This window comes from Magnolia sinica, chromosome 5 (assembly GCF_029962835.1).
Source record: "Magnolia sinica isolate HGM2019 chromosome 5, MsV1, whole genome shotgun sequence".
Lineage (NCBI taxonomy): Eukaryota > Viridiplantae > Streptophyta > Magnoliopsida > Magnoliales > Magnoliaceae > Magnolia > Magnolia sinica.
Genome location: NC_080577.1, coordinates 113945628 through 113973453, shown reverse-complemented (window position 1 = coordinate 113973453; position 27826 = coordinate 113945628). Strand labels below are relative to the sequence as shown.

Here is a 27826-nt window from a genome sequence, read left to right as displayed (position 1 = left end):
AATGATCATATATCACGGTGGGTCCACATAACAGGACCGTCAGACAGGTCCTGGTGAGGGTTGTACCCAATCACCGGTGGGATATGGGGGAGGGTTTCCCAAAAGGAATGAAGCTATGAGGTCGTTTGGTACCTTGGATTTACAGGTAAATGGGTGTGTATTTGAGAGGCACCGGTAGGACACTAATTCACCTCCTCACAATACAATTATAGCCGAGTGTATTTGGAAGGCATCGGTAGGAAACTAATTCACCTCACAGTATAATTATAGATGCAAATTTAATGATCCAAACCATCCAATTGTTGAACATCTTAATAGATGGTTAAAAAAATGTCAATGAGTCACTTGTTTGTAATCTTTATAATTGTGGTCCATCCAAGGCTTCAAATTTTCTTATTTTTTGCCAAAGTATATAATTCCATAGGACTTATCACAATTATTCTATCAAATATCAAATGTATATATTAATTTCTGATATAAAAGCTAATTTAATTAATCAAATTTAGGTCTATGAATATGCCAAAGAATTCCAATGCATTGCCAAATACAAGCTCTCAAATAGAAGATTTGGATTACAGTGCATTTCAACCAAACACACCTTGATTCCAATGTAATTGTGATTTAAATTTTAGTGCATTCTAAGTCTAAGCTCCCAAATAGGCCATACATATTTAATTCCAAAGAATAGCAAGTGACACACCTTGATTCTTATGTTATTGTGATTTGGATTCCAGTGCATTCCAAATCTATGCTCCCAAATAGCCATACATATTTAATTCCCAAGAATAGCAAGTGGAACCTGCAACTGCCAAATTACATTCTAAAACTCGGTTTGGTTCAACGACACCTGTATTCTGAACTGCATCTGACATTTTTTTATTTTTAACCGTCTAATAGATGTCCACAAATCTATTTGTTGGGCGACCAAGGTAATTCTGGGTACTCAACACATTTACATATCTAATTGTTAGATAACAAAATATTTTTGGTACATGCATAGTTTAAATTAGATGTCTGCAATTTCTTAATAATTTCTAACCGCCTGCATATCATCCCTAACATTCTACTCGAGTATGAAAGTATTACTCAATGATCAAACCCATTAACAGTACCACAAAAAGCAGTACAGTCGCTAGCACGTGATCAGTTCTCATAAGAGGGAGACAAAAAAAAAAAAACGGGGGTGACACCTGATTGGGGGAGAAGAATCACACAAATATAACACAAAATATCTCAATATCAACTCTACTACATTCTGCTGATGATGAGACGTGGTTTTAATCCCAACGGCAACTCTGGATTACTATATCCTTTCATGCTTTTTTTTTTTTGCGTAGATCTCTCCACCATCTCTCTCTCTGTTTTGTTGCTCAGTACCTGTAGTGAAGAGGCTTGTAAGGGCCCTCAACAGGGACGCTGATGTAGTCGGCCTGCTCCTGAGAAAGCTTGGTTAGCTTAGCTCCAAGCTTGCCAAGGTGGAGTGTCGCCACCTTCTCATCGAGGTGCTTTGGCAGCACATAGACCTTCTTCTCGTACTTGCCCGACGACCTCTCCTTCCACAGCTCCAGCTGTGCTATCACCTGTTCCAATTCCATTTTTCACATTGCACGGTTCAGAACACACCCTATTTACAACCCCCATCTGCATGGGCAATTTCTCCTTGCGAATCATTTCCAACCATCCATCACGTGGACAGACAGAAAATGGTTCACAGCGCTCCTAATAAGTGGCCTACTTAAAATTCAATCATTTAATATGGAGAGTGAAGAACCCAGTAGATGGACAGTCCTGATTGATAGATCATCCCACCACACATACTATGGAGATATGGCCCATACAGTAGTCCACTTCTACTGGATCAGTGATATCAAGCACAGCATTCTCCGTGGGTGGGGGACCAATATGTGTGATTTTGAAACATAAGCCATCTATTTCAGGCCCGCTAAATGGACAGCCCAGGTTGATAAATCATCCTGCCATGTATACTGTGGAGAGATGGCTCGATGGTGTTACTCTTTTACTGAATCGATCATCTCTACACAGCATTCTGGACTGGTGGGGAAAGCCTGTCACAGATGAACATGGTTGGAAGGAGCTACAATTCCACCAGATAATCCTAGCCACATGATGTGGGCCTGCAGATAGATGGTTAATAGATCTAACCAATAATCCATATGCAATGGATAGTTGTAATTGTTCAATGGGATAGTTATAATTGTTCAGTGGGGGCATGTTATTAGTTCACAGATACATGCCGGGAGCCACTGGACTGGATCACTGAAAAGGGCGGTCCATCAATCAATGGACAGGATGCTGGTGGGCAAACAGAACACCACTGATCTGAATCAACATTGAATTTTTAAAAAGAAAAAAAGATCTGTTCTTTTACCTGGTTGGTGAAGGAGCACGACATGACAAAGCTAGGGTGGCCAGTGCCACACCCAAGGTTCATGAGGCAGCCCTCAGCAAGGACGATGATGCCAACCTTGGTTTCAGGGAAGACCCACCGGTCCGTCTGTGGCTTGATGGTGATGCGCTTGACGCCAGGGTACGTCTCCAGCCCCAGCATGTCGATCTCATTGTCAAAGTGCCCAATGTTGCACACGATGGCATTGTTCTTCATCTTCTTCATGTGGTCCACCATGATGATGTCCTTGTTACCAGTTGTCGTCACAAAGATGTCTGCCTCTGAGACCACGTCCTCAAGAGTCAAAACAGGGATGCCTTCCATCAGGGCCTGGAGAGCGCAGATGGGGTCAATCTCGGTGACGATCACACGGGCACCAGCCTGCTTGAGGGCAGCAGCACAGCCCTTGCCGACATCTCCGTACCCACAGACTACAGCAACCTTGCCGGCAATCATGACATCGGTGGCCCTCATCAAACCATCAGGGAGGGAGTGGCGGCATCCATACATGTTATCGAACTGATAAAGAAATATAGAAATAGCAAACACTATCAAAGATCGGCCAGCAGTGGCTTCAGATCTCAACCAATGTAATTGCAGTGACTTTCTAAACTAACCAAAATCAAGCAGTAAAATCATAGCATTTCATAGTAAGATCCTGATAATATGAAGCGTGAATCTCCAGATCTAACCACAATTAGAGTAGCCAGCTACATTATCAGCAACCCAAATCCCGCTTGCACAGAAAATTTCTGAATAGGCACATGATCTATAGGCACAAGATTCAAATGTTGTTCTTCGTCTCCACTCAATTGGATCCGAAATGTAAATGGATCTGATCTGGACCGTTCATTGGGTGGCCCAACGTTAGACGGGCCCATCCAATCACAGGACTTTAGCCCATCAAATCTGGACTATCAACTGGATCTATGATACACCACTAAATGGCCAACCAAATGAACGGAACAGATACGATCCAAACACGCTAGGCCAGCAAGTCCGGATCAAGTGCTTTAAAGCTTCATTCCCAACTTAAAAGCATCAAGAACCCTAGATCTGCATCTCAGAACCTTAGAAAACCCTAGATCTAGAAGGATACTCAAAGCAAGCAACTTTACAGATCTCAAACAGATCAGAAGAGCAAAAGAAAAAAGGAAAAAAAAAAAAAATCCCTAAATCCGGGGGCTGTAAGCTGTTGAGGTCAAAATCTGGACCGCCCTCTCGGTATGGCGAACCCTGACCCTGTATAAGGATTGAGCAAAGGAGAACCTGACTTAGCAGGGGACCCTCCGATGCTTAAGTCAGGTCAAGGGAATCTAGGTCTAAATTGAATATAGAGAAAGGGGGCAAGATATCGCGTAACTGTATCAATGGAGTCCCCTCATATTTATACCTACGTGTTGAGTGATCTGCATCTCTCAATCTCGGCACGATTTACTTGATCAGTTGGATACTATGATCGTGGAGATTTCGACTGCAATCCAGGGATTATGTAGCGTATCGTGTCTTAGAGGAGCGTATTCGCGGGTGGGATATCCGATCATTTCCGCTTAAGGCAGTTTCTTAGTTAGGCGTTCGGAACGTACACGTATAGCCTCGGCCTCGGATCTAAGTCAGGAACAAAGGTACTCTCGACCCCAAGCCTCGGACCTTGACTAGTGAATAGGTATGACTTTTGTCGGGTTATCAAGCGAGACGGCTAGAGGCCGAGGCTTCGGCTCGGACCGAGGGTGGACATGGGCCCCTCCCTTGTTCACCAGTCATACACCTCCGAGGTCTCTTCTCCGAGCTCCGAGGTAGGTAGCGGACTTGATTCATTTGAGTTGGATTTCCCCATAACAGAAGTCCCTTACTCTTTCAGTCCGAGTCCGGACTTAGAGAGTAAATGTATGGGGAAATGAGACGACACCCTCGTATCTCTACTGTCGATTGAGATGATCGGTGCATAATTAATGCGATTAGCCATTCTCCGATCTCGCATGTGGCGTAACGGTTGCGTCTCTTTAGTTTCCATCCTATCAGTAGAGGACACGTGGCGACGGTTACATCTTGCAGACGGTGGGGTGAAGAGAATGACGCCACGTGTGCCAGAGGATCGGAGAGACGCCTGCATTATTAAATGCTAGGAGGATTCTCACCTTGAAGCACGGGCTCGAACGTATCATATCCTTCCACGTGTCTTGTGGCGCTGATGCTAAGTCGCATCAGCCCTTGGTACGATCGCTAGTAATGATAGCGTTGAGCGATGAGGCGGCTATATAAACCCTTCCTCCCCCCGTTCTCCTAATTTTCGGCATTCCATTTTTCCTTATTCCTCCTTTTCGAATTGCCTTCTGCCGAAAATCGCCTTCGTCGAAAATCGCCCTCGCCGGGAATCGCCCTTCGTCGAAAATCGCCCTTCACCGGAAATCGCTCTTGCCAGGAATCACCCTTCGCCAGACAGAGGATTCTCGACCGTTGGGGGAGGGGGGGAGATTTAATCTAGAAGAGGACATTGGAGCAGGAATAACTTCCCCGTGGGACATCGGCTACATCACTGTGAGTCTTCCAACACTTAGCACATTTTTTTTTTTATGTCGAGCGACTCTGACGAGATGAGTTCGGTCCGGGGAGCTGGTTCGGAGGATGAACGAGAGACCACCGCTTCGGGATCCGGAGAGTCTTAAGGCCACTTTGAGGCCGTACCCCTTCATAACCCAGCTCTAGCCGAAGGATCCACGAGTCAGAGGGCCAAGAGTCGTGGCAAAGGAGCGAAGATGGCTCTCTGTGACCCCGCAGGGCGGTCGAAAGCAGGCCCCAGGGGAGGTAGAGCTAAGCCAATAATCCCTGGGGGATCGATTATGATTGAGTCTCAAATGACTCAGATCCGCGAAAATTATCAGATCTCCAGTTCAGTCCACATCCGAGCCCCAGCCTCTACGGACCAAGCCGGGTCTCCGGCTGAGGGAGAGATCGCCATCTTCGTCTGTGCCCTCCAGTGTGGGCTTCAATTCCCCCTCCATCATTTCTTGTGTGAGCTAACAACGTAGCTGAGAATCGCGCCGAGGCAGCTGGTCCCAAACTCTTGGAGGACTCTGGCCTCTACCTTCATCTTCTAGCATCAGGCATGGAACTAGAGACTGACGCCAGGGGAATTTTTGTTCCTGTACATGGCCAAATATGATACCATGGACAAGGCTTGGTAGTACTTCTCGGCTAGGCCCCCATGTATCTCAGGCCTGATAACGCAGCTTCCCTCTTCCAATAAAGATTAGAAGAGGAAGTGATTCTGGGCCTCGGGCGAATGGGAGGCCCCAGCCTCTGAATTGGGTTGGCTACAAACGCGAGTCCCCACCAAGTTCGCCAATCCAGGTTGTCGGACTTTCCTTTTAATTGTATTGCGTATTCAGTTCTTTCTTGTGCCCAGTCTTATTATTTGTTTCTTCTTACAGTTCAACCGAATGGGGCTCCAGATCTCTTTGCCTTTCAAAAGTGTCAGGTCGACTGGGTTCGAGTGATCCCTGCGGATCGACGTACTTGGTTCGGGCTCATTAACCCTGAGAGTCTAGTATCGTCTGGCTTCTGTGGAGTTCAGCCCACTCTCTTCGCCCTAGGTAAGCGGGGTTAGAGATATCAGAGATTAGTTGGCTGGTCACATTGGATTGATTTTTGTTCCCTCCTTTTTTTGCAGGGATGGAGGTTGGTGGTTCGAAGAGGAGAAGGCCTCCGCGTCCCCCGATGGACGTTGTCCTCTCCTCCGAACCCAGGACGCAGGCGGTGTCGAAGAAGAGGAAGGCTCCTGAGGCCGAACCCGAGGCAATTCCAGTTGTAGGCCTGGATGGGATCGCACCTGCTATAGCTCCACCAGAAACTGCTCCTGCAATTGCACCGACAATTGTTCCAACCCCTGTTTCTGGGGCCCTAAAGGTTGGAGCTCTTGCCCGAGTCGGGGCCTCGGATGTTGGAGTTCTTGCCCGAGTCGGGGCCTCGGAGGTTGGAGCTCCTGCCCGAGTCGAGGCCATCACCATTTCGTCGCCTTCTGTTGAAGAGCAAGTCCCCAAGGCAGGTCTTTCTGGGCCCTGGAGGGAGGTAGTAGGGGAGACCCTCGGCGAAGTAGCCTCTTCGAGACCCACGATCCCCCTTGCTGAGGCTGAGCTCATGCTGGGGCACGCCAAGGTCCTGGTCGTGCATGCGAATACACCTGAGGCGGCTGCCCAGGCTTCCGCGGCTAGCGGAGTTAGAGGAACTTCCGCACCTCCTTCAGGGGTCCCGCCTCTCAGTTTTCACATGGCTCAACTGGTTCCTTAGGAAGCTAAGCATGCACCCGAGGCGTTGATTACCGACATCCTCTCCTGCTGTAGCTCCCTGAAAATTGGGAGCCGGGTAGAAGTCCAACTCCCGAGTTCCAACGCATCACTTATGCAACATAGAAAATGATGATTAATGTTGTCCATATTAGTGCATTAAACATGAGTGGGATCATACCAAAACAACATATCCTACTCCAGAGATAGTTAAATTATGCAAGCGGAAGACTGTAATAGATGGATATAAAACATATAAGTCATGGTACATCTCCAGAGTATAAACACCTCCCAGGTGAAATATTACAAATACTGTTTTAAGTTACAAAATGTCAAAAATGTGAGAGTCCTCTACAAGTGTAACCCTGAAGCCCCGTCGATCAGAACGGTATATATGAACCCGCCTGAATACTGCACATACGAGAAAGCATCTTCCTCGTCTTCGAAATCTGGCTTTGTCTCGCCAGTCGGGCCTCCATCTGCAACTAAGACAGAGTCTGGTTGGTATTTAAAACACCATCCCGTAACGTGGGAGTGAGTGATCAACTCAGTGGAACAATAAAGCAAAGGTTAACATGTTCTCAATTCAGTCAAGCAGTAATGATAAAGCAATACAATCGAACATCCCTAAGTACTCTGATTAATGCAGGAATGGTATGTATAAATGATGCATGCCCTCGCCTGCACTCCCTCAGCGATCTTCATCTAACGGTCGCGCATGTCAGTCACTTCCTCGTGCTCTCTACACATCGCTAAAAGGCACATGTAATGCGGTGCATGAGTATGATTACCAAGTTCTTATTAGTCCTTTTCAAATAGCAGGATTGAGAAGCTAAGGTATCTCCCTTATATCAATTTCCAAATGGTGATCTATTCTAGGGTCATTAGTCCTAGTAAATCTCATACAATGTTACGGTTCTAGGTCACTGCAAAGGGCTCGTCACCTTATCAGTGCAGGCCTAGTTTGTACTCTTGTTACTATGGAAAGGCTCATCACCTTTACATAATCTTAGCGTACACTTGAGGTCACTACAAAGGGCTCGTCACCTTATTAGTGTAGGCCGATAGCTCGAATACATTGTCCCATACCACCGTATTCGGCTTACGAGGCTGTGTTGCTCACTGGACACTATGGGGAGGCTCGTCATCCCAGTGTAGGCCGACAGCTCGACCACGGTGTCCCATACCACCATGCCCGGCTCATGAGTCCTAGCGGATTGAGGTATCAAGGTTAAAGGGGTTTTCACTGGTGAGTTTAGTACCTTAGATTCAAGCAGTAGCGTACATACATAGTGAACATATATCGGGTCAATTGGGTTACTTGACGAGCTCGACTAGTATGAGCGCATGTTGAGTTGATCGACATGAAGTGCGTAAGCACTCCGTGTGGCCTAACCATTACCGACATCTCAAGTACGGCTCAGATTCATCGAACACATCCTCTGTGGCGAAACAACCTTAGCCACCTATTCAGTGCCTATTACCGATTGCCTGGACTATACCGTAGTCCCAAGTACATTCAATTATAACAGATAATCTTATAAGATAATCAGAGCAGTAATGGATCACACATTCCAATCATACAAGCATATGAGCATTCGATAGATTTCAACTTAAACATGAATTCACACATATGCAGTCCCTAAGTAAAACGAACAAAGAACATAAGTTACATGGAGGAAATTATACACATTATTAAGGTAGTTGAGAATCTCATCTCAACACCTATGTAAAGTAAAATTTACTACATACCCGTGCATTCAGACATTTCTACAAATACTTAAACTACGTGTTCCAACATACATGACGTCTGTTGGTGATAACACGTATTAGGACAAATCCTTTTACTAAGGAGTTGTCACGTATACATCTACCATGTCTACAACAGTTAATCATGGCAAACGCGAATCCGAATTCCATACTCATGCAATCATATCAACAAACACAAGAATACACTATATTAACATAGTTCATAAATATGTGTAAAGTGCGGGAAACAACGTGTCTAAGCATTTGATAGCAATTCAAGTCAGTCATAAATCATTAACCGACATTGAAAGCCTTGAAAACCATAACCTATACGTTTATAGTCCGCATCTTTCATCGGTAGACTCGTAGTGAACTCAGTTTTACAGGCTAAGTCTTATCTACGGCACCACAATAGCCTATAACAGGGAATATGTTAGCTAATTCATCTATTACGCTAGTCAAAAACCCTAAGGCAAGTTAGGGTTAGGTTTTCTTACTCAAGTACGGAGTCAGATTCGCCTGTATAGCGATACAAGAATGGCGGTTGAGTGCGTGGAGTAGCGAGATCGAATCCCAAGAAGAATATTCAACTCACTCTCTCACTTTTTCTTTTTCCTTTCTCTTTTCTCTATTCTCTTTCTTAGGATTTTAGAATTCGTATGGAATATGAGAGAGAGAGAGAGTTTAAGGTCCTTATATAGGCCCAGGACTGATGGAAATGGCCCCAGGGCCAAGGTATACTTAGGTTATATCAAAAGGGTGTCTGTTTCAGCCTAACAGAGTACTTCTGGTGGCCCTTTTTTCACGTGCGGTCGGACTTAAGCTCCCTGACATTGGATCTAGGTCAGGCTGAGTTTTCGTTTCGATCGGGTTTACAGATCAGTCGTGGCGGACCAGTTTCAGTTCAACGGTCACGGTCACTCGATCAGGGCCACAAGTACATGCCCATGTATGGGACATTTTTCCTGATTCGAGGGTGTATTTGGGTCATATTCTGACGGTCTGGATCCTTGTATTTGGCGCGCAAGCGACTCAACTCAGATTACTTAAATTTAGATTTTATTTCTAAGGATATCCACGTTTCTCACACACTTTGCTCCAGGCTCAAGTTGTGCATTTCTAGACACAATTAAGACTTAATTTTTGAGGGGGTTATCAAGTCCAGTAATGCGGTCATAACTGTATAGTTTTGCGGTCATCGGACTTTCGATGTGCGGTCCAGGTTCGATATGGAGTTTCGATATGCTCCCGAGAGCAACCGGGTTTAGGGATGGATTCTAGATTTCAGGGTAATGTAGCGTCAATGATTCTGCACATTTTGGATCTTGCAGATCATATTTAAAGTGATTAGTGCTAATTTCATAAGTACTCTAGTTTAGAACTTGCTAGTATTAACCTAATTTCTAAAGGTTTTGGTCCTGGGTGATTCTGCTTGAGGTGGTACTCGGGTCCTTGTATGGATTTTTTCGAGACGTTACAATCTACCCCCCTTAAAGAAAAAATTTCATCCTCAAAATTAATACCTTTTCGTATTCTTCGAGAATCTGAGGGTAGTTCTTTCGAACCTCAGCTTCTGTCTCCCAAGTAGCCTCTTTTTTCGTGTGATGCGTCCACAACACTTTCACAAGTGGAATAACTTTGCTCAACAACACCTGCTCCTTCCTGTCTAGGATACGCGTCGGTCACAGTATATATGTAGCGTCCTCGCTCAACTGTACTTGCTCCCATCTGATAATGTGGAAAGGATCGGGAACGTATTTCTTCAGTATAGATACATGAAATACGTTATGCACGCCCGCAAGTGGTGTGGGCAAAGAAAGGCGGTACGCCACCGCCCCCACTCAATTAAGTATCTGGAATGGGCCAATGAATCGAGGCGTAAGCTTCCCCTTCTTACCAAACCGAAGAACTCCCTTCATAAGGAAAACTCTGAGGAACACATGGTCTCCGACCTCGAACTCTAGTGGTCGCCGCCTCTTATCGGCGTAGCTCTTCTGTCTGCTTTACGCTGTCAGAAGTCGGCGCCTGATAATGTTGACTTTCTCTAAAGTCACCTGAACTAACTCCGGGCCAATCAAGCTCTTCTCGCCAACCTCTGCCCAGCAATGCGGTGCCCTACATGGACGTCCATAAAGTGCCTCGTAAGGAACCATGCCAATACTCGCCTGGAAGCTGTTATTATAAGCGAACTCTGCATAAGGAAGACAGTCATCCCAACTGTCCTTGAAATCCAGCACACAGGCTCCCAACATATCTTCCAGAATCTGATTCACCCGTTCCGTCTGCCCGTCAGTCTGTGGGTGGAACGCGGTATTGAACTTCAACTTTACACCCATCACTTTCTGGATGCGAGTCCAGAAAATGGATGCAAATCGCGTGTCTCAGTTCGACACGATCTCCAAAGGAATCTCATGCAGACGTATGATCTCCTTGATGTACAGTCTGGCCAACTCGTCTGCAGAGTTCGAAACTCTGATAGGGAGGAAATGAGCCGATTTCGTCAACCGGTCCACGATCACCCAAATAGAGTCATAAACCTTCCTCGTCTTCGGTAGCCCTGAGATGAAATCCATGGAGATGAAGTCCTTCCATTCAACTATGGGCATGGGCTGAAGCAAACCAGGAGGTCGGCGATGTTCTGCCTTGACCTGCTGGCACGTGAGGCAACGTAATACATAATCTGCTATGTGGGCCTTCATGTTGTCCCACCAGTATGACCTTTTTACGTCGCAATACGTCTTCGTATTGCCTGGATGCATAGCCATCCTTGAATCGTGAGCAGCCTCAAGAACTTCCTTTCTCAAGTCAGGGAGGATCGGGACGCATAGGCGGCCAAGGTAACGTGCCAACTCTCCACTCTGAGTCCTCATCTGCCCTAACCTGCCCTCTCATCTTCGCCAATAGCTCATTGTCTGTCTGAGCTGCGATAATCCTGTCATCAATGAGGGGCCGTACTCGAATATGTGCGATGCCCTCATACGGCTCCTCCACCATGAGTTTCTGCTCAAAGTCTCGTACGAACTCTACCATGTCCCACTTTGCTACCATCAACAGAGCCGCAAATGCCAATGCCTTCTTGCGGCTCAGTGCGTCTGCCACAAGGTTGGCCTTACCGGGATGGTAAGAAACCTTAAACTTGAAGTCCTTCAAGGTTTCCACCCATCGCCGCTGCCTCATATTTAGGTCCTGCTGAGTGAATATGTATCTGAGGCTCTTGTGGTCGCAAAAGAGCTCGAACTCCTCTTCGTAGAGGTAATGTCTCCAGATCTTCAAAGCAAAGATGACGACAGCTAATTCCAGGTCGTGCGTAGGGTAGTTTTCCTCGTGTTTCCTCAACTGTCGCGATAGGTAGGCAATAACCCTGTCCTTCTGCATCAAAACACCGCCCAAACCGTTGCAAGACGCGTCCGTGTATATCGTATACTTAACCCCTTACTCTGGCAATACTAGCACAGGGGCGGACGTCAACTTGTCTTTTAACTCCTGAAAAGCTACTTCTACCTTTTCATTTCAGGCGAACTTCAGATCTTTCCATGTCAACTAAGACAAAGGTCTGCTATCTTTGAGAAATCCCGAATGAATCGTCGATAGTAACCTGCGAGACCAAGAAAACTTCTCACCTGCTCCCAGTCCTGAACTGCGGCTACCTTGGCAAGGTCCATAGCTATCCCTTCCCTGAACACCACGTGTCCCAGGAACTTGACTTCCTCTTTCCAGAAGTCGCACTTCTTGTACTGGGCGAACAACTGGTTCTTCCTTAGAGTATCCAAGACTGCTTGCAGGTGTTCCTCATGCTCTTCCCGACTCTTAGAGTATATCAGGATATCATCAATAAACACGATGACGAATCGGAATAGAAATGGCCGAAATACTCTGTTCATCAGGTCCATGAACATGGCTGGTGCGTTCGTAAGGCCGAACGACATTATGAGAAACTCATAGTGTCCAAAATTGGTCCTGAAGGCCGTCTTCTGCACGTCCTCATCCCTGACGCGCAACTGGTGATACCCCGACTGCAAGTTAATCTTCGAGAAATACCTTGCCCCCTTCAACTGATCAAACAGGTTATTTATCCTGGGCAAATGACACTTGTTATTTACCGTCACTTGGTTTAATCTGCGATAATCAATACATAATCGTAGAGATCTATCCTTCTTCTTTACGAACAACACGGGTGCTCCCCATGGGGACACGCTGGGTCGTATAAAGCCTGCATCAAACAGATCATCGATCTGTTTCCTCAGCTCCTCCATCTCACACGGAGCTATGCGATAGGTCGAAAGAGACACAGGTGTCGTATCAGGCACTAGATCGATCGTAAAATTGATTTCGCGCTGAGGGGGTAGTCCAGGTATCTTCCTGAATACGTCTGAGAACTCTTGGACCACAGGAGTATCCTCAAGCGCTGGACCATAAGCGTCCTCCAGTATGGAAGCATAACAATCAATGCGATAGGGCCAACTGACCTGCACTGGGAAATTAAAGGTTGTGCCATCTGGTCCATAGGCTGTCACCACTCTACAATCGCAGTCGATCTCTACCTTTATCTCTGTGAGCCAATCCAACCGAGAATGACATCATAATGATGTAATGGGGTGACAATCAAGTCGAGGAGCGCTGTCCTGCTCCCTACATCTATCGAACACCCCTTACAGATCTTGGTAGCGTCCGAGAAAGTTCCTGTGGCGGTAAGGATTCTCACCCCAACCATAGGACTAGTTTCCAACCTTAGCCGCTTGACTACTGCGCACGATATGATAGAGACAGTGGACTCGGTGTCCACTAATAAGAAGACTGGAGTACCTTAAATATGTGCCGTAACATTAAAAGCCATAAGTGGCATAGGTGCTGCCTCTGATGCTTTAGTTGTAAGTGAGTGCACTCGAGTCTGCTGAAAACGATTAGGTTGAGGTACCATAAGCCATTGAGGTGGCCTAGATCGAGGTACGGGTGGCCGAAATAATGGATGAGCTGGTGCCGAGCATAGAGGTGATGCCGATATAACCTGGGAAAGCTGACGGTTGATCCTCTGGGGTGGTGAGAAGCCGTTACCTCTCATCCTGGTGAAGCAGTTTACCTCCGTGTGGCCTGACCTCTTGCAGTATGCACACCACATATCAGATCGCCTCATAGGGGCAGGTGGAGCCATCAGTCTCAGCGGTGAATCTGCCCGTGGCCTCTTTCCGATGAATGGTCTGCTTGGAATCTCTGGTCGCGGCCTAGGAGCCATTGATGCTCGCATATGAGAATGCATGTTCCCATTCTGCTCAGCTCTCATGGATATGCTCACTAGCTCAGCATAGCTAGGTATGCTAGCGCAACATATCTTTGAGCGAATATCTGGTCGCAGGCCCTCAGAAAAACACCGCATACGCATCGGCTCATCTGTCAGAATCAACGGGGCATATCTGCCCAACTCCGTAAACCTGTTCTCATACTCTGCCACTGTCATCGCTCCCTGTCGGAGGAGAAAGAACTCACTCTCCTTCTCGTGGCGATAGGTGATGGGATAGTATTTCTCATGGAAGTGGGTCTCAAAATCTACCCACGTCCATATATGTCCAACCACAACAGTACGGAGGACACTATCCCACCATAAGCTGGCCTCCTTCTCGAACATGAAGGTGACCAACTCCACCTGCTCGGGCTCTGTGCAGTGTAGCGGCTTTAGCATCTTAAAGATGCTGTCAAGCCAATACTCGGCCTCCTCAGGTCTGTGAGTACCCGCAAAGGTAGGGGGCCGTAAGCGATGGAATCGCTCAAAGTAGCCGCTGGCACCTGCATTCCCAGCAGAGGGCGTAAATGGAGCAGGCGAAGCCACACCCATGCTCTGGGTAAAAATTTTCGCCATGGTGGCCAAAAACTGCTGCTGCTGCTACTGCTGCATCAATAACATCATCTGCTCCAACCTATTAGTAGGGGGAGCCGACTGAGGTACAGATGGCGTCGAGGAGGGCGCACGGTTCTACTCTAGAACCGGTGGTACAACAGGTGTAGGCCCATTGGTGGGGTAAGTGGCCGGCTGAGAGTCCGGTAAGGTGTCAGAGGGAGACGGGCCCGAACTGGGGTCTATATGGCTATCGGTTAGGGGAGGCACCCCGTCAGATGAATCGCTAAGAGTGAGCCGTGCCGTACTCCGTGTGGCCTTAGGTGACATTCCCTATATACAACATAGGGTGCAACTCAGGTCAGATTCAACATGCCCATAACCTCAACCATACAGCATTTACATACAGTTTAAGGAAACTTCATGCATTTCATTTACCAAAATTGTCACAATTACATGAGATACGACATTACATGGATCATAACAGGAAACGCATATGAGTTATTACAAGCAAGGCTGCAAACAGTAGAGTAACTACCAAACACAAACACACTTCCTACCTACTATACTACTAGGTCCATCAACATTTAAACGCAAACATTTTAAAACAGCAACAAAATAAACTACAGGGCAAAGGCATGGATGACTAGACCTCCGAGTCTGGCGACGGAGGAGAGGCGCCCTTATCCTGCAGGCAGCACATGATAGCTTTCAAGGTGCGAGTTACCTTCTTAAACTTGTGGTTCACGAGGGCCTGGGTATGAATGATCTCCTGTCGCAGGGTAGCCTGACCCTCCTCAAGTCGAACTAAATGGGCTTCCCTAGCAGCCCGATCAGGGTTATGCTTTGTTGCCGTAGGAGGGGAGCTCTCATCCGTGTCCTGAGCCTCCACTTCTTCTTCCTGTTCTTCTTCTATCTCCTCTCTGCTTTCCTCCTCACTGGCCGTCTCGTCCTCACTCTCATCGAGTCGGACTTGCCACTGTCGTGGCCCAATTTTCATCTGATTGAGAGTAGTTTCGTTGATGTAATGGGTCGGCACCGGCACTTCCGCCCCAAGTCTATAGCCAAACTCACGTGTAATCTTGCATATGAGTCGGCCGAATGTGAGCGAATCAGACGCTCTAGTGGAGCGTGCGGTAAGAACTATCTGCCGCAGAACGTGCGTAGGCACACACAACTTTTCTCCCTGCCCCACCTGGTATAGGAAATCTACCATCAGACGGGTGCACTCGCTGCGGTTGCTCCACCTAGGGTACACGTTGTACGTGAAGATGTGGTGGAGTAGGCGAAAGTCGTCAGTCATATTGGCTGCTAAGAGGCTGTTGTTCGGATTCCAGCGGGCTAGTTGTCCTCAAAGGAATCACGTGCAACGATCCCTTTCACGTTCACTCTTCAAATTCTTTTTGCTTGCATGTACTTTGCCAAGCGGCATCTTCATAAGCCGAACTATTAACCCAACATCAATTGTGGCCTCCCGATCTCCACCTACTGGGATCTTGAACTGCAAGGGCTCCAACGTAGGCTCTAGAATGTGGGCGTAGAAGGCTCGGACTGTGCCCACATTTGCGCGGTACTCACCCTCGAACACAAGACCCCACCCGGCCTCGATCAGGCGGTCCATCACCAGATATTGCCCAAAGAACCTCTCATCCACATGAGCTTCAAAGAGGACCCTACGACCCTAAAATCTCCCATGAGACATATCCGTCAGGGGAATCCTTTTGAGGGGAGCCTTGAGATTAAGCTCCCACTTGGTCCTTATCTCATGATCGACACTTGCATTAGTGGCGGCGCCTCTAGGCCTCCTTGAACGAGTAGGGCGACTAGGCTTGGCCTCATCCGTAGGAGTCCTCTTCTTCCCCATGAGAGAAAGAAGCGTGAAAATCGAGAAAATGGCCGTCACAAGCTCGAATAGAGCCATTGGAGTGGAATGATAGGTGGAAAAAGGAGGAGTCGTTAAACTTGAAGGTATGTGGGACACAAATGAGGGATTTGTGCACTTAAATCGAAGGAAAAGAGAGAGATAGGAGAGGGTTTTGATGGGAAACGGTGGAAGGGTGTATGTGTTGAAGGAAAATGATGAAATGGGTGGATGAAGGGAAGATTTGAGAAAGAAACAAAGGTTTTTAAGGAAAAAGGAGAGCTTAGAGGGGTAGGTTATGAAGGGTGGGTGTGTTTGGAGGGTTTAAAATCATCCCAACACACATCAGTGGGCTATATAGCGCCCTAGGAGCGTTGGCCCGAACCGGCCCGCCCGGCCAGGCCCGCCGGCCGACGAGGCCTTGCGGAACCGATGATGTCCTCGCCGGTCTCTGGACATTCTGGAGATGCCTCACCGGTGGGGCAAGGTCCTCCTGCCCCCTGGACTCTATAAACATGTGAGACCCACTCAGGGTCCCCCTGAAAATGTTCCGTTTGGCCCCCGACTCCGTTTTGAGTCGTTTCGGGTCATTTTGAGTGCTTTCTGATATAACTTCATACTTTCTCAGTTGTTGAAGGCTGGGATTGGGTAAATCATGGTCTAAACTCGTCGATTGACGGTCTAGGGATGATCCGAGGTCATCTCAAGTGATGTCGGATGTGTACGGACCCGATCTCAGCGATCGTTTTCTGTAAATTTCGCCAATTGGTGAAACTGGAAATTCTAAGCTTGTCTCTACATTTTTCTCACACCCACCTAGGTTTAAATGCGTCAGGGTATGTCGTGTGACCATAACCCAGGTCCGGTTTAATCCAAATCATGCTCTGATACCAACTTATAACGCCCTGAAAATCAAGAGCCGGGTAGAAGGCCAACTCCCAAGTTCCAACGCATCACTTATGCAACATAGAAAATGATGATTAATGTTGTCCATATTAGTGCATTAAACATGAGTGGGATCATACCAAAACAACATATCCTACTCCAGAGACAATTAAATTACGTAAGCGAAAAACTGTAATAGATGGATATAACATATCTCACTTTCTTTCTTTTCTCCTTCTCTTTTCTCTATTCTCTTTCTTAGGATTTTAGAATTCGTATAGAATATGAGAGAGAGTGTTCAAGGTCCTTATATAGGCCTAAGACTGATGGAAATGGTTCTAGGGCTAAGGTATACTTAGGCGTAACCTTGAAATCCTCATTCTTTCGAAAGCCTAAGAACAGATTACATCTGTAGAGTTTCCGGTGTCGATCAGGATGCGGTATACCTTGTGGTTGGCTATGGTCATAGTAACCACTAGGGTGTCGTCATGTGGATACTGGATTTCGCGCGCATCGTCTTCCGAGAAGGTCATATTCCACGGCCTGACCCGGAGTTCTTTGCTTGGCCGCTTGGTGAAGTGGATGTAGTGTTCCGGATCAAACTTTCGAGAACGGGCTTTTCGAGCCCTGTTCGAATCTCCTCCACTGGATGAGCCCTCGAAGATGGTACGAATTTCGGCTGGCTCTTCCGTTGTGTTATTCGGCTGCTCTCGCTCTTCTTTCTGAGCGGTTCTCTCTTCCTTGGTATATCGACGCAGGTGACCCTTAAGAATAAATGTCTCGATCTCATATCTGAGATCCACACAATCGGCTGTGTTGTGAGCGTGATCTCGATGGAAACGGCAGTACTTACGTTTGTCTCGATGATCCGAATCGGCCTTCATACAAACAGACCAATTAAGAAGCTTGTGCCCTCTGATGTCCAGTAGGATTTGCTCGGCAGATGTGTTGAAGGAGGTGTAGGAACGAAATTTACCCTCTGGTTTTCTGATCGGACAGCGATCGCGAGGAGCGCGGTCATCTGGTCCTTTGCTGGATGGCTGAGGTTCTTTATTCCTTGGTCTTTTCCCCTTGCCAGCCGGCTTTGTCACTTGAATATTTTTGTGAGCGTTGGAGAATTCCTCGGTGTTAGTATACTTTTGAGCTCTGGCGATGAGGTCAGCTAACGTCTTTGGGGGATTCTTTCCAATGGAGAAGGTGAACTTTCCCTCTTTCAGACCACTGAACATGGCAGAGTGTCATCTTGTCGTCATAGTCTTCTACCTGTAATGCTTCCTCATTGAAGCGAGCGATGTAGTCCTTCAATGACTCCTTAGGCTCTTGCTTGATGGTGAATAGATCAGTATTCGGCTTCCGACTCTTCTTACCACTTATGAACTGAGAAAGAAATGATCTGCTAAGTTTTGCGAAGGAACCGATCCCGGGATGCTACAAGGAGGATTTTGTACGCGTTTGATTCGTAATAAGCATAACCAAAGGCATAACCCACAAACAACAACCAAAACTCCATCACATTTCCACTATAATCAAAAACTTTACAAGTACAATGAGCATAAGGGAAATACAATGAATATAGACCAAAACTCCAAAAGAAGATCAGCCACGCGTCCAAGCCTCAGCGCTGCTGCGATCCAACGTCACCTGCACGCAACGGTCGTGCATAAGCTTATAGAAAGCTTAGAGGGTGGTGAAAGTGTATGCTCAAGGTGATAATGTAGTCATGCAGTATCAGAGTAATGCGGAACATGCTGATGAATGCTAAGAATCCCATTAGCCGTTCAAGGCCATGCGGTGCAAAGAATGATGTCGGCCATACCAAGGCCATGCAATGCAAAATGCAAGTCAAGCATACAAATCCTCAACTAAGTCCACAGTCAATACGGCTCAAATCGGGATATCACCGGGTCTAATACGCTCCAAAGCCGATTGCCGCCTCATCGCGCGCAATAAGGTGAGTGGAAAAGACCTCACTATCCGCCGCCAATATCGGTCTCGGCTCGTCAATAGCGGACCCATTCCTCGAGCCGGTCGAACTCACCTAGCATTGCCCCTACTCTCGGGCGAGGTAAGGCCGCACCCCCTTCCAACCGACCACGACACGGCTGGAAAGCGCAACCGCTTGGTAATCGGCACTCAGCGCTCATCACCCACTCGGCCTAGACGTTGGAGCAACCTCCGGTACCATAAGGGTTTAGGGACTTTCACCCAGGATATCTATCGCACCCCATGTAGAACAAGATTTCCTGTATCCAATCCTGCCAACCACTATACGCCTGTGGAGGCTACGGTCCCGATGTCGCTAGGGCGTAAGAACTATACCACACAATGCGAATGCATGAATCACACTATTCACTCAAATCTCGCGCGTATCGTGCGCTCATGTAGGGCAACACCTCCTGAGCTCCTAAACAATCGCCCGAAGGCTATGCTATGATCACCATTTCTCATATCAAGCATACGTATGATGCATATGATTATGAATCATGGAATTAAATATGTCATATGGGGTGGATGATGCTCATAATGAAGACGGCCTAGACGGCCTACATATTACACATATGGGCCTATCAGGCTCAAGGGAAAGTCATAATGCGGACATTTAACCACACTACACTTACAATGTGGACGCCAAACCAACATTGCTCCCAAGGCACGATCGCCACAAATATCATTTCATAAGTTATTTTGGGATCACACATTGCAATGGACCTTGTGTACATCCTTGGGCCCTTAAATACATCAAATTAGCCAAGTCATATGGGCCTTATATTCATTAAGTGGGCCACACCAATGGGCCTTATGTACATTGCAATGGGTTATAACCCGGGGGCTTCAGAACATATCAAATAGGCCTAAGCTTATGGGCCTTACACGTGTCAAATGGGCCTCGACAGTTGGGCTCCATATGTACATCAAATGGGTCTACTCACCTGGGCCTTATATGTATCAAATGGGCCTCACCAATTGGGCCCCATGTGCACATCAAATGGGCCTCAACTCATTGGCCCCATTACATCAAATGGGCCTCGACCCATGGGCCCCTAATACATTAAATGGCCTCGACCCATGGGCCTCTAATACATTGAATGGGCCTCGACCCATGGGCCTTTTATATACATCAAAGTGGGCCTCAACCATGGGTCACAAGTACTGAGGTGGGCCTCAATCACGGGCCTCCACATTAGTAAAAAAAATATATACATATAATATAGTATATAATATGTATATAGTATATAATATATATACATAATACATGTATATAATATTATATGAAATATAATATTATATATATATATATATATATACACACACGCGCACACATCACAGTGGGCCCACACACTCATCACAGTGGGCCCACACACGTCACAGTGGGTCCACGTCCACCGTCCAGGCGGACGGTGGGAATGAAGCACATACATCAATGTGGGCTCCATGTGGGGCCCACCATAGTGTTTATATCCCATCCGGACCGTTGATAAGGTCCAGCAGACCTAGATGAAGGGTGAAAATAATTTTCACCCTGATCCGAAACTTCTGTGGGCCCAAAAAGGGTTTCAAAGGTAAATGTTCAATTCCACTGTTTCACACGATGTGGGCCACCTGAGTCTTGGAGCAGGCTGATTTTTGAGATGGGCCCACTTCAGAGAGTGGGCCACCTGATGAACGGATTAGATGACATATAAACATCAACGTGGGGCCCACGGCTGCAGCCGTGGGTGGCTGTACGGCGGCCAGTTCTGACACAGCAGCTGCTGCTGCTGTGTTCGCTGTTATTTTTTTTTTTTTGATTTTTTGAAAATCTAAGGATTTTACAGGTGGGGTCCACATTCAGTGAATCCACACCGTCCAGTGTCCTTCTACGGCTCACTACGAGCAAAACAAGTCCAATATTGGACGTATTTCGCCGTATAGACAGTCAGGGAAGGTTTCAATGGTGAAAACCATCATTTGATATGGTGTGGCCCACCAGAACCCCGGATTGACTTTATTTTTTTTGGTTCAACGCATGAAAGGGGGTTGACAAGGGAATGGACGGCGTGGATTGAATACATGCATTAAGGTGGGGCCTACATGAATGGACCACCCCACTTGGAAACAAGGTAACACATATATATATATTTCATCCAGTGGCGTCCAGCATCCCTGGACGTTGCACACGCATGGAAGCCTTGCTCAAGTGGGCCACCTCATGGTGAGTGGTGTGTGTACAACACCTAAAAGGTGGGCCCCACTTCTAGATATTTTGGATAGAAACACATACTTCATAGTGGGGTCCATTCAAGTGGGCCACATAACCTCATTAACATAAAAATAAAAATAAAAATAAAAATAAAATAAAAGGAAGGGAGATAGAGAGTGAGACCGTGTGATGGAGGGACCCCGGCACTATGGGCCCTCCCTTGCACTAAATCATACATCAAGTGGGTCCCATTACACATGGGTCTATAAAAATTAGATCCAACGGTGGAGATCCCTTCTCCACTAAATTAAATGGTCTAGATGACCCTAAGCATGTAAAGAAATAAACATCATGATGGGGTCCCTGGAGAATGGCCCCATCATGGAATGATCATGATGATCCAAGTGGGCCATCGGCCACATTTTAGGGTCCACAGTGAGATCCAAACCATTGATCGGTTGGCCTCACTTGGCCCATCTTAAAAATATCAAAATCTATCCTATCAAAACACCCACCGCTAGATCTTCTTGCTCCCTTGGCTTCCTTAGCTCCTTGTACTACCCTTTGATGGAGGAAGATGGGAAATGGATGGTTGAGATGAGAGATGAAGGGGTGGGAAAGGTGGACCTCACAAATGAAGTTTTCTCACCATGGGGACCTCATGGTGCTCTCTCTTGGATTTGGATTTTTTGAAAAAAAAAATGAATAAGAGAGATAGTTGTAATGGGAGAGAGAGAGAGAGAAAGAGATGGGTGATGGAGTGATGGGGGATGGTTTGGGTTGAAAATTGTGAAAAGGTGTATGGTTGTTGTTGAAATTTGGAAAAGAGGAGTGGTGAGGTGGAAAGAATGGTGGACTTTTGAAAAAGGTGGAGATGGGTTGTTGTACTTAGGGTATGGGATGCTTTAATGGTTGATTGATGGGACTAATAGTAGAGATTCCCTCGAAATCCGCAACGCGCGGTGTTTCTTCGGAATAAACGCTGATCGGCATCTTCTTGCCTGGGTATCGGTTCGGTGCGCAAGTCACGGCGTTGGAACCGCGGCGACGACGCGGTCGCTATGATATAACTTTCAGACCACTGAACATGGCAGAGTGTCATCTTGTCGTCATAGTCTTCTACCTGTAATGCTTCCTCATTGAAGCGAGCGATGTAGTCCTTCAATGACTCCTTAGGCTCTTGCTTGATGGTGAATAGATCAGTATTCGGCTTCCGACTCTTCTTACCACTTATGAACTGAGAAAGAAATGATCTGCTAAGTTTTGCGAAGGAACCAATGGAATTGGGTTTGAGCTGATGGTACCAACTCCGAGCGGATCCTGTGAGTGTGATTGAGAACCCTTGCACATCATCGCATCCGTTGCTATCTGGATTTGCATCTAGGAACGATAAGCCTCCACGTGCTCAGATGGGTCACCAGATCCAAAGTATTGGATGACGGAAGGTATCCGGAATCTCTGTGGCATCACCTCGCTCATTATCACCGAGGTGAAGGAAGGCTCGGTCTCTTCCATCATTACTTGAACGGCGACGGGAACTGACGACGGTTGCTGCTTCTTTTCTAGTGTTAGAATCTTGTTGTTGAGCTCTGCAAACCGTGTCTCCAACAGATCTTTGTTTTCCACCACCATCTCTTGTGTGTTTTCTACTTCGGGAGTTCTCCTCCCCCTCTTCCTTTTTAACTCATGTCGGAGATCCGTTGGTGTCAGGGCCGAGGTGACCGAGGGATTCGTAGGAACTTGAGTCGCTGTGTTCAGAGGCGGAACTCGGATTTGGGTCGGGGGAGGGTTTTGAACCGAAGCTGGCCCCCTAGCGGGTTGACGATAAGGCCCCTCGGGTGTAACGCCCTGAAAATCGGGGGTCGTGTATATACTCGACTCCCGAGTTCCCGGGGTCACTTATAGTTGGTTTTCATTAATATGCAATCTAGTCTAAATGCGCAGCTTGAAATCTCCTGGAACATGAAGTGCATCCACACAAGTCCACTGAAATGAAAGAGACTAAATACAAATATATATATATATATACATGCCCAAAAGAATGAATGGGTCGCACATGACGCTCCCTAGTAAAATTGCAAAAGAATAATAAGTCCAAAAGGAATAGAACTGAGCCCCCCGCTCAGCGATCCAATCCCGCTTCTCAAGCTGGCGGAGAACCGTCCATCAACTGGAAGTAGGACGGCTCGTCCTCCTCCTCGAAGCTTGCCTTACCAGGCTCCTCAAGCCCTGAGTCACCTGCATTTATGAACGGGTCTGGTTGGTATTTTAAAACACTGTCCTAGAGTGGGAGTGAGTGATCAACTCAGTGGGTGCTATTAGTCTCAAGTTATAATAGACATTAATTATAATATGAACTTAATGAAAAGTAGTCAATCATAAACACTTAGCTAATCTTATTAATGTGCATGCATGATAAATGATATGATGCATGCCCTCTCCACAACACTCCCTCGAGCGACTCCATCTAATGATCGCATATGACAACACTCTCTCAAAGTGACCTCGACTTTCGAGTCACCACCCTAACTAATGCGATGCAATGCGATCGTGTTAGCCGAGTTATTAGTTAAGTTCATTCATCCAGTAGGTTGGGGAATCTGATACACCTTACGTATTAATGCCCTAAACTGGTTGCGGGGCCAATCCCCCAAACGCGTGGGGCCGAGACCCCATGGTCCTTGATCCCGTCGGGTTCATCATCCCCGACTTCAAGCACATGAGGAGTGCTGAGAGAAAGGGATCGCTCGTGGTCACTACAGGGAGGCGTGACACCCCAGCGTAGGCCGACAGCTCGGACACAGTGTCCCATTCTACCATGCCCGGCTCATGAAGCTGTGGACCAGATGCAATCGGTTATTGGTGGGCCACTTACGGTTGTAGCGTGTTCCAGGTTCCATACAGGTGTAAGCAAACAGGATTAACAAACAAGGTTGGGCAGACAGTAGGCTAGACCGCACGAGTCAGGCGAGCGTGAGATGAGCGACATCGGGCACAAGGGACCTATGCAGTCGAACTACAGTCACCCGAACACACCCGCCCAAACCCACGGATCTAACCCTAGCATAGTCCTACCAATGGGACTACCATCTCTCCTCATGTTCCTGACCAACCCAAGAGTGTGAGGATAATCCATAACCTACCAACTATCCAGGTTATCAACTAATATATCAATGTCATGTCCTCATGCATCTCAACCATACAAAAAAAATATTCCTACCAAGCAAGCAACATTATTAAGAAACAAGGTGCGTGTGAGTGTGTGGGTTCGTGAGGAAGTTAAGCACTTCCTCCATCTTAAGAAATCACGAGCACAAGGGTAATAAATCATACACGCAATGAAGCACCACATATGAGGGAAAGGAATCAAGCAAACATGAACATACTATCATCCATACTCAATATCATGTGAGAGGCAAGATCAACACCAAATTTGAGAGTTAAGCATACACATCCATACAATTCCAACAAACACATGATTCCTAGGGTCTCTCTAGAATTTCAAATATAACATCCAAGCAATTAAAATCATTAAGCTCATACTAAAATTGGTGCTAGGCCACCTAAGAATAATAGTCCGCACCTATGGATCGTTGGAGGTTCGAAAAATGACCTAGGAATGAGGGCTTTTAGGTCGACCGGCCGGAATCCCTAGAACAAACCTTTGCATGTTAGAGTTCCATGATAATCTCTTCTTAATACATGGACCTTCAAGAAGAAGGGGTGAAGGATCTTACCTAGACGTCCTACGGACGATTGTTGAGGTTATGGTGTAGAGTTTCCCTTGGGGAAAGGATAAAGAGTTGAAAGGGTTGATTCCCTTGGGCCCCACCGCGATCTAAGGTCCACCTTAGCTCTCATTCACTCTCTCTTTCTCCTCTTTGCTCTCCCTTTACTCCCTTAGCAATGGTAATAGTGGTGGGAGTTATGAGATAAGAGTTAAAGATTTTTTCCCTAGACTTGGGCCCCTGACCTTAAGTTTTCACAATTTCTTAAAATAGTCCTTTAGGACTCCCTATTGGTGTTGGGGTGGCCCTAATACCCATTTGGCTACCAAATTTGGTGTGTAGGTGCCTTATGGCCCAATGAGGGACCATATAAATTTAGGAACAAATGGACGAACGGTGATGGGGTTTGAGTAAACGGTTCCGATCTTTAAATGGTCCTGTGGGGTCCATTCATGGGATTGGAGCAGTCCTGGTGGCCCTCTGGCCATGAAACTTATAAGATAGGTGCTCCATGGCCTGATGAAGGGCCATGCAAAATTTAGAAACGATCGGATATGGGGTTTGGTCGCACGGGTCTGATTTATGATCAACGGTCACCATGCCACGATCGGGTCCCAGATTTTGTGGATGGGGGAAGGACAATATATTAGGCCTTCACCAAAAATTTAAAAGAAAACCGATGGCTGAAAAGCCCGGAGTCTTAGTTTCATTTACCAATGCCAGATTTCAACTCTGGCCTTGGGTGGGTTGACAAGTGCTGCTGGAACGGCAAGGATAATTAACTTCTGGGTATCTGATGAGTCCGTGGTCCGCAATGGACCACAAGCCTAGTTAGATCTATAGTTCCCTAAATTTTTATAATTTTTCGACCTACCTGCGTCGCTGTATAGCCCGTACGGGCTGATGCTAAGTGTATCTAGCCATTTGGCTTGGTGGCCCGCACTAGGCCCTATCATGACCTGTTTGGTCTACTCTAATGGGCTAATCCTAGGTTAATTTAACTTGTGGTACCCCACCACGAGTGGTTTAAACGAATGGTCCAGCGAAAAATCATACGTGACGGCCTAGGACACTGTGCTAGTTGGACGGGATGTTACATCGGGTCTCATACTCCTCGGCGCGGAATGAGTTTCCACAACTGGATCAATTAGCTCAGGAACAGGGTTTTCCTGAATAGGATGTGGTTGCAGCTCCTGTCACTGCTTCATCTGGTTAATTTTGTCGTGCAAGTCTTGTGTTTCGCTTTGTATAGCTCGATACTTGCATGCCCGATTGCGAGAATGCTGGGAAGACCCTACAGCTGATTTGGCGTGAAGTAGCGAAAAGGAACGGGTCTGATCATTTTGCTCCGGTTCCGCAGCTACCACTTTCTTCTTTCCTCTTGCCATTATGCTTAAGAATAGGAATCTGACCTTTCGTATTAGATTCCCACAGATGACGCCAAAAAATGTTGAGGTCAAAATCTGGACCACCCCCCCTCGGTATAGCGAACCTCTGGTGAACCTTGACCCTATACAAGGAGTGAGCAAATGAGACCCTGACTAAGCCGGGGGACCCTCCGATACCTAAGTCAGGTCAGGGGAATCTAGGTCTAAATTGAATGTAGAGAGAGGGGGTGAGATATTGTGTATCTGTATCAATGGAGTCCCATTGTATTTATACCTGCGTGTTGAGTGATCTGCGTCCGTCAATCTCGGCACGATTTACTCAATCAGTTGGATATTGTGATCGTGGAGATTTCGACCGTAATCTAGGGATTATGTAGCGTATCGTGTCTTAGAAAAGCGTATCCGTGGGTGGGATATCCGGTCATGTCCGCGTAAGGCAGTTTCTTAGTTAGGCGTTTGGAGCGTACACGTATAGACTTGGCCTCGGATCTAAGTCGGGAACTAAGGTACTTCTGACCCTCAAGCCTCGGACCTTGACTAGTGAATAGATATGACTTTTGTTGTGTTATCAAACAAGATGGCTAGAGGCTGAGGCTGAGGCTCAGACAGACGGTGGACACGGCCCCCCCTTGTTTACCAGTCATACACCTCCGAGGTCTCTTCTCCGAGCTCCGAGGTAGGTAGTGGACTTGATTTGTTTGAGTTGGATTTCCCAATAACACAAGCAATACCTTGCGCTTGGTGACGGAGTCATTGACATTGATCGCGGGGAAGAGCAGTGTCCCGTTGGCCTCCATCTGATACAGCCTCTTCACGCCCGTCGTCGTCTCCTCCGAGACACCGACAAGTCTCTCCTTCATCCGGTGGAACCTCTTCGGGTTCGACTTCAGCCCGTCCTTGATCAGGCCAAGCACGATCTGGAACTCGGCGTTGTCGGTCGAAGTGGGGTCCGGAATCTTCCCCGTCTTCTCGAACTCCTCCTCGGCCTTCACACCCTCATGGATCAGGAGAGTCGCATCGCCACCATCATCAACGATGAGATCGGGCCCACCGCCCGGGCCCCAGTCAAGGGCCCGCTCGGTGCACCACCAGTACTCCTGGAGGGTCTCGCCTTTCCAGGCGAAGACAGCAGCACTATCGCGAGCGATAGCGGCAGCGGCGTGGTCCTGCGTGGAGAAGATGTTGCAGGAGCACCAGCGGACCTCGGCGCCGAGGGCGGTGAGGGTCTCGATCAGGACTGCAGTCCGGATCGTCATGTGGAGAGACCCAGAGATTCGGGCGCCCTTGAACGGCTGTGATGGGCCGAACTCCGTTCGGCAGGACATGAGGCCCGGCATCTCCACCTCGGCCAGCTCGATCTCGAGGCGACCGAAGTCCGCCTGCGACATGTCCTTGACCTTGTATTCACGGCCTGAGGACATCTTCTCAGCGATTAGATCCATGGCTTCTTCTCTCTCACACAGAAAAAGATAAGAGGAGACGGTGGAATGGGAACGGGGAAGAGAAGAGGATGGAGTG

The 27826-nt window shown here is 47.2% G+C and overlaps 2 protein-coding genes across 4 annotated transcripts in view; one reads left to right on the top strand and one right to left on the bottom strand.

Moving 5' to 3' along the window:
* LOC131246806 (pentatricopeptide repeat-containing protein At3g07290, mitochondrial) overlaps window positions 1–27826 on the top strand; it is a 46682-nt gene that overhangs the window by 16344 nt on the left and 2512 nt on the right. The gene's annotated exons all lie outside the window — the stretch shown is intronic.
* LOC131246808 (adenosylhomocysteinase 1-like) lies at window positions 1195–27826 on the bottom strand. The gene is made up of 3 exons (XM_058247224.1): window positions 27040–27826; window positions 2390–2926; window positions 1195–1580 (listed from the first exon to the last, which is right to left on the bottom strand). Exons 1-3 carry the CDS (start codon window positions 27748–27750, stop codon window positions 1371–1373), a joined length of 1458 nt encoding a protein of 485 aa, XP_058103207.1. The 5' UTR covers window positions 27751–27826; the 3' UTR covers window positions 1195–1370.

Coding starts and splice junctions, on each gene's coding strand:
- LOC131246808 (XM_058247224.1), bottom strand. CDS start 27,750: ATGGATCTAATCGCTGAGAAGATGTCCTCAGGCCGTGAATACAAGGTC. Junction 2,927..27,039: donor ACTCCGTCACCAAGCGCAAG/GTATTGCTTGTG, acceptor TTTCTTTATCAG/TTCGATAACATGTATGGATG. Junction 1,581..2,389: donor CGTGCTCCTTCACCAACCAG/GTAAAAGAACAG, acceptor GAATTGGAACAG/GTGATAGCACAGCTGGAGCT.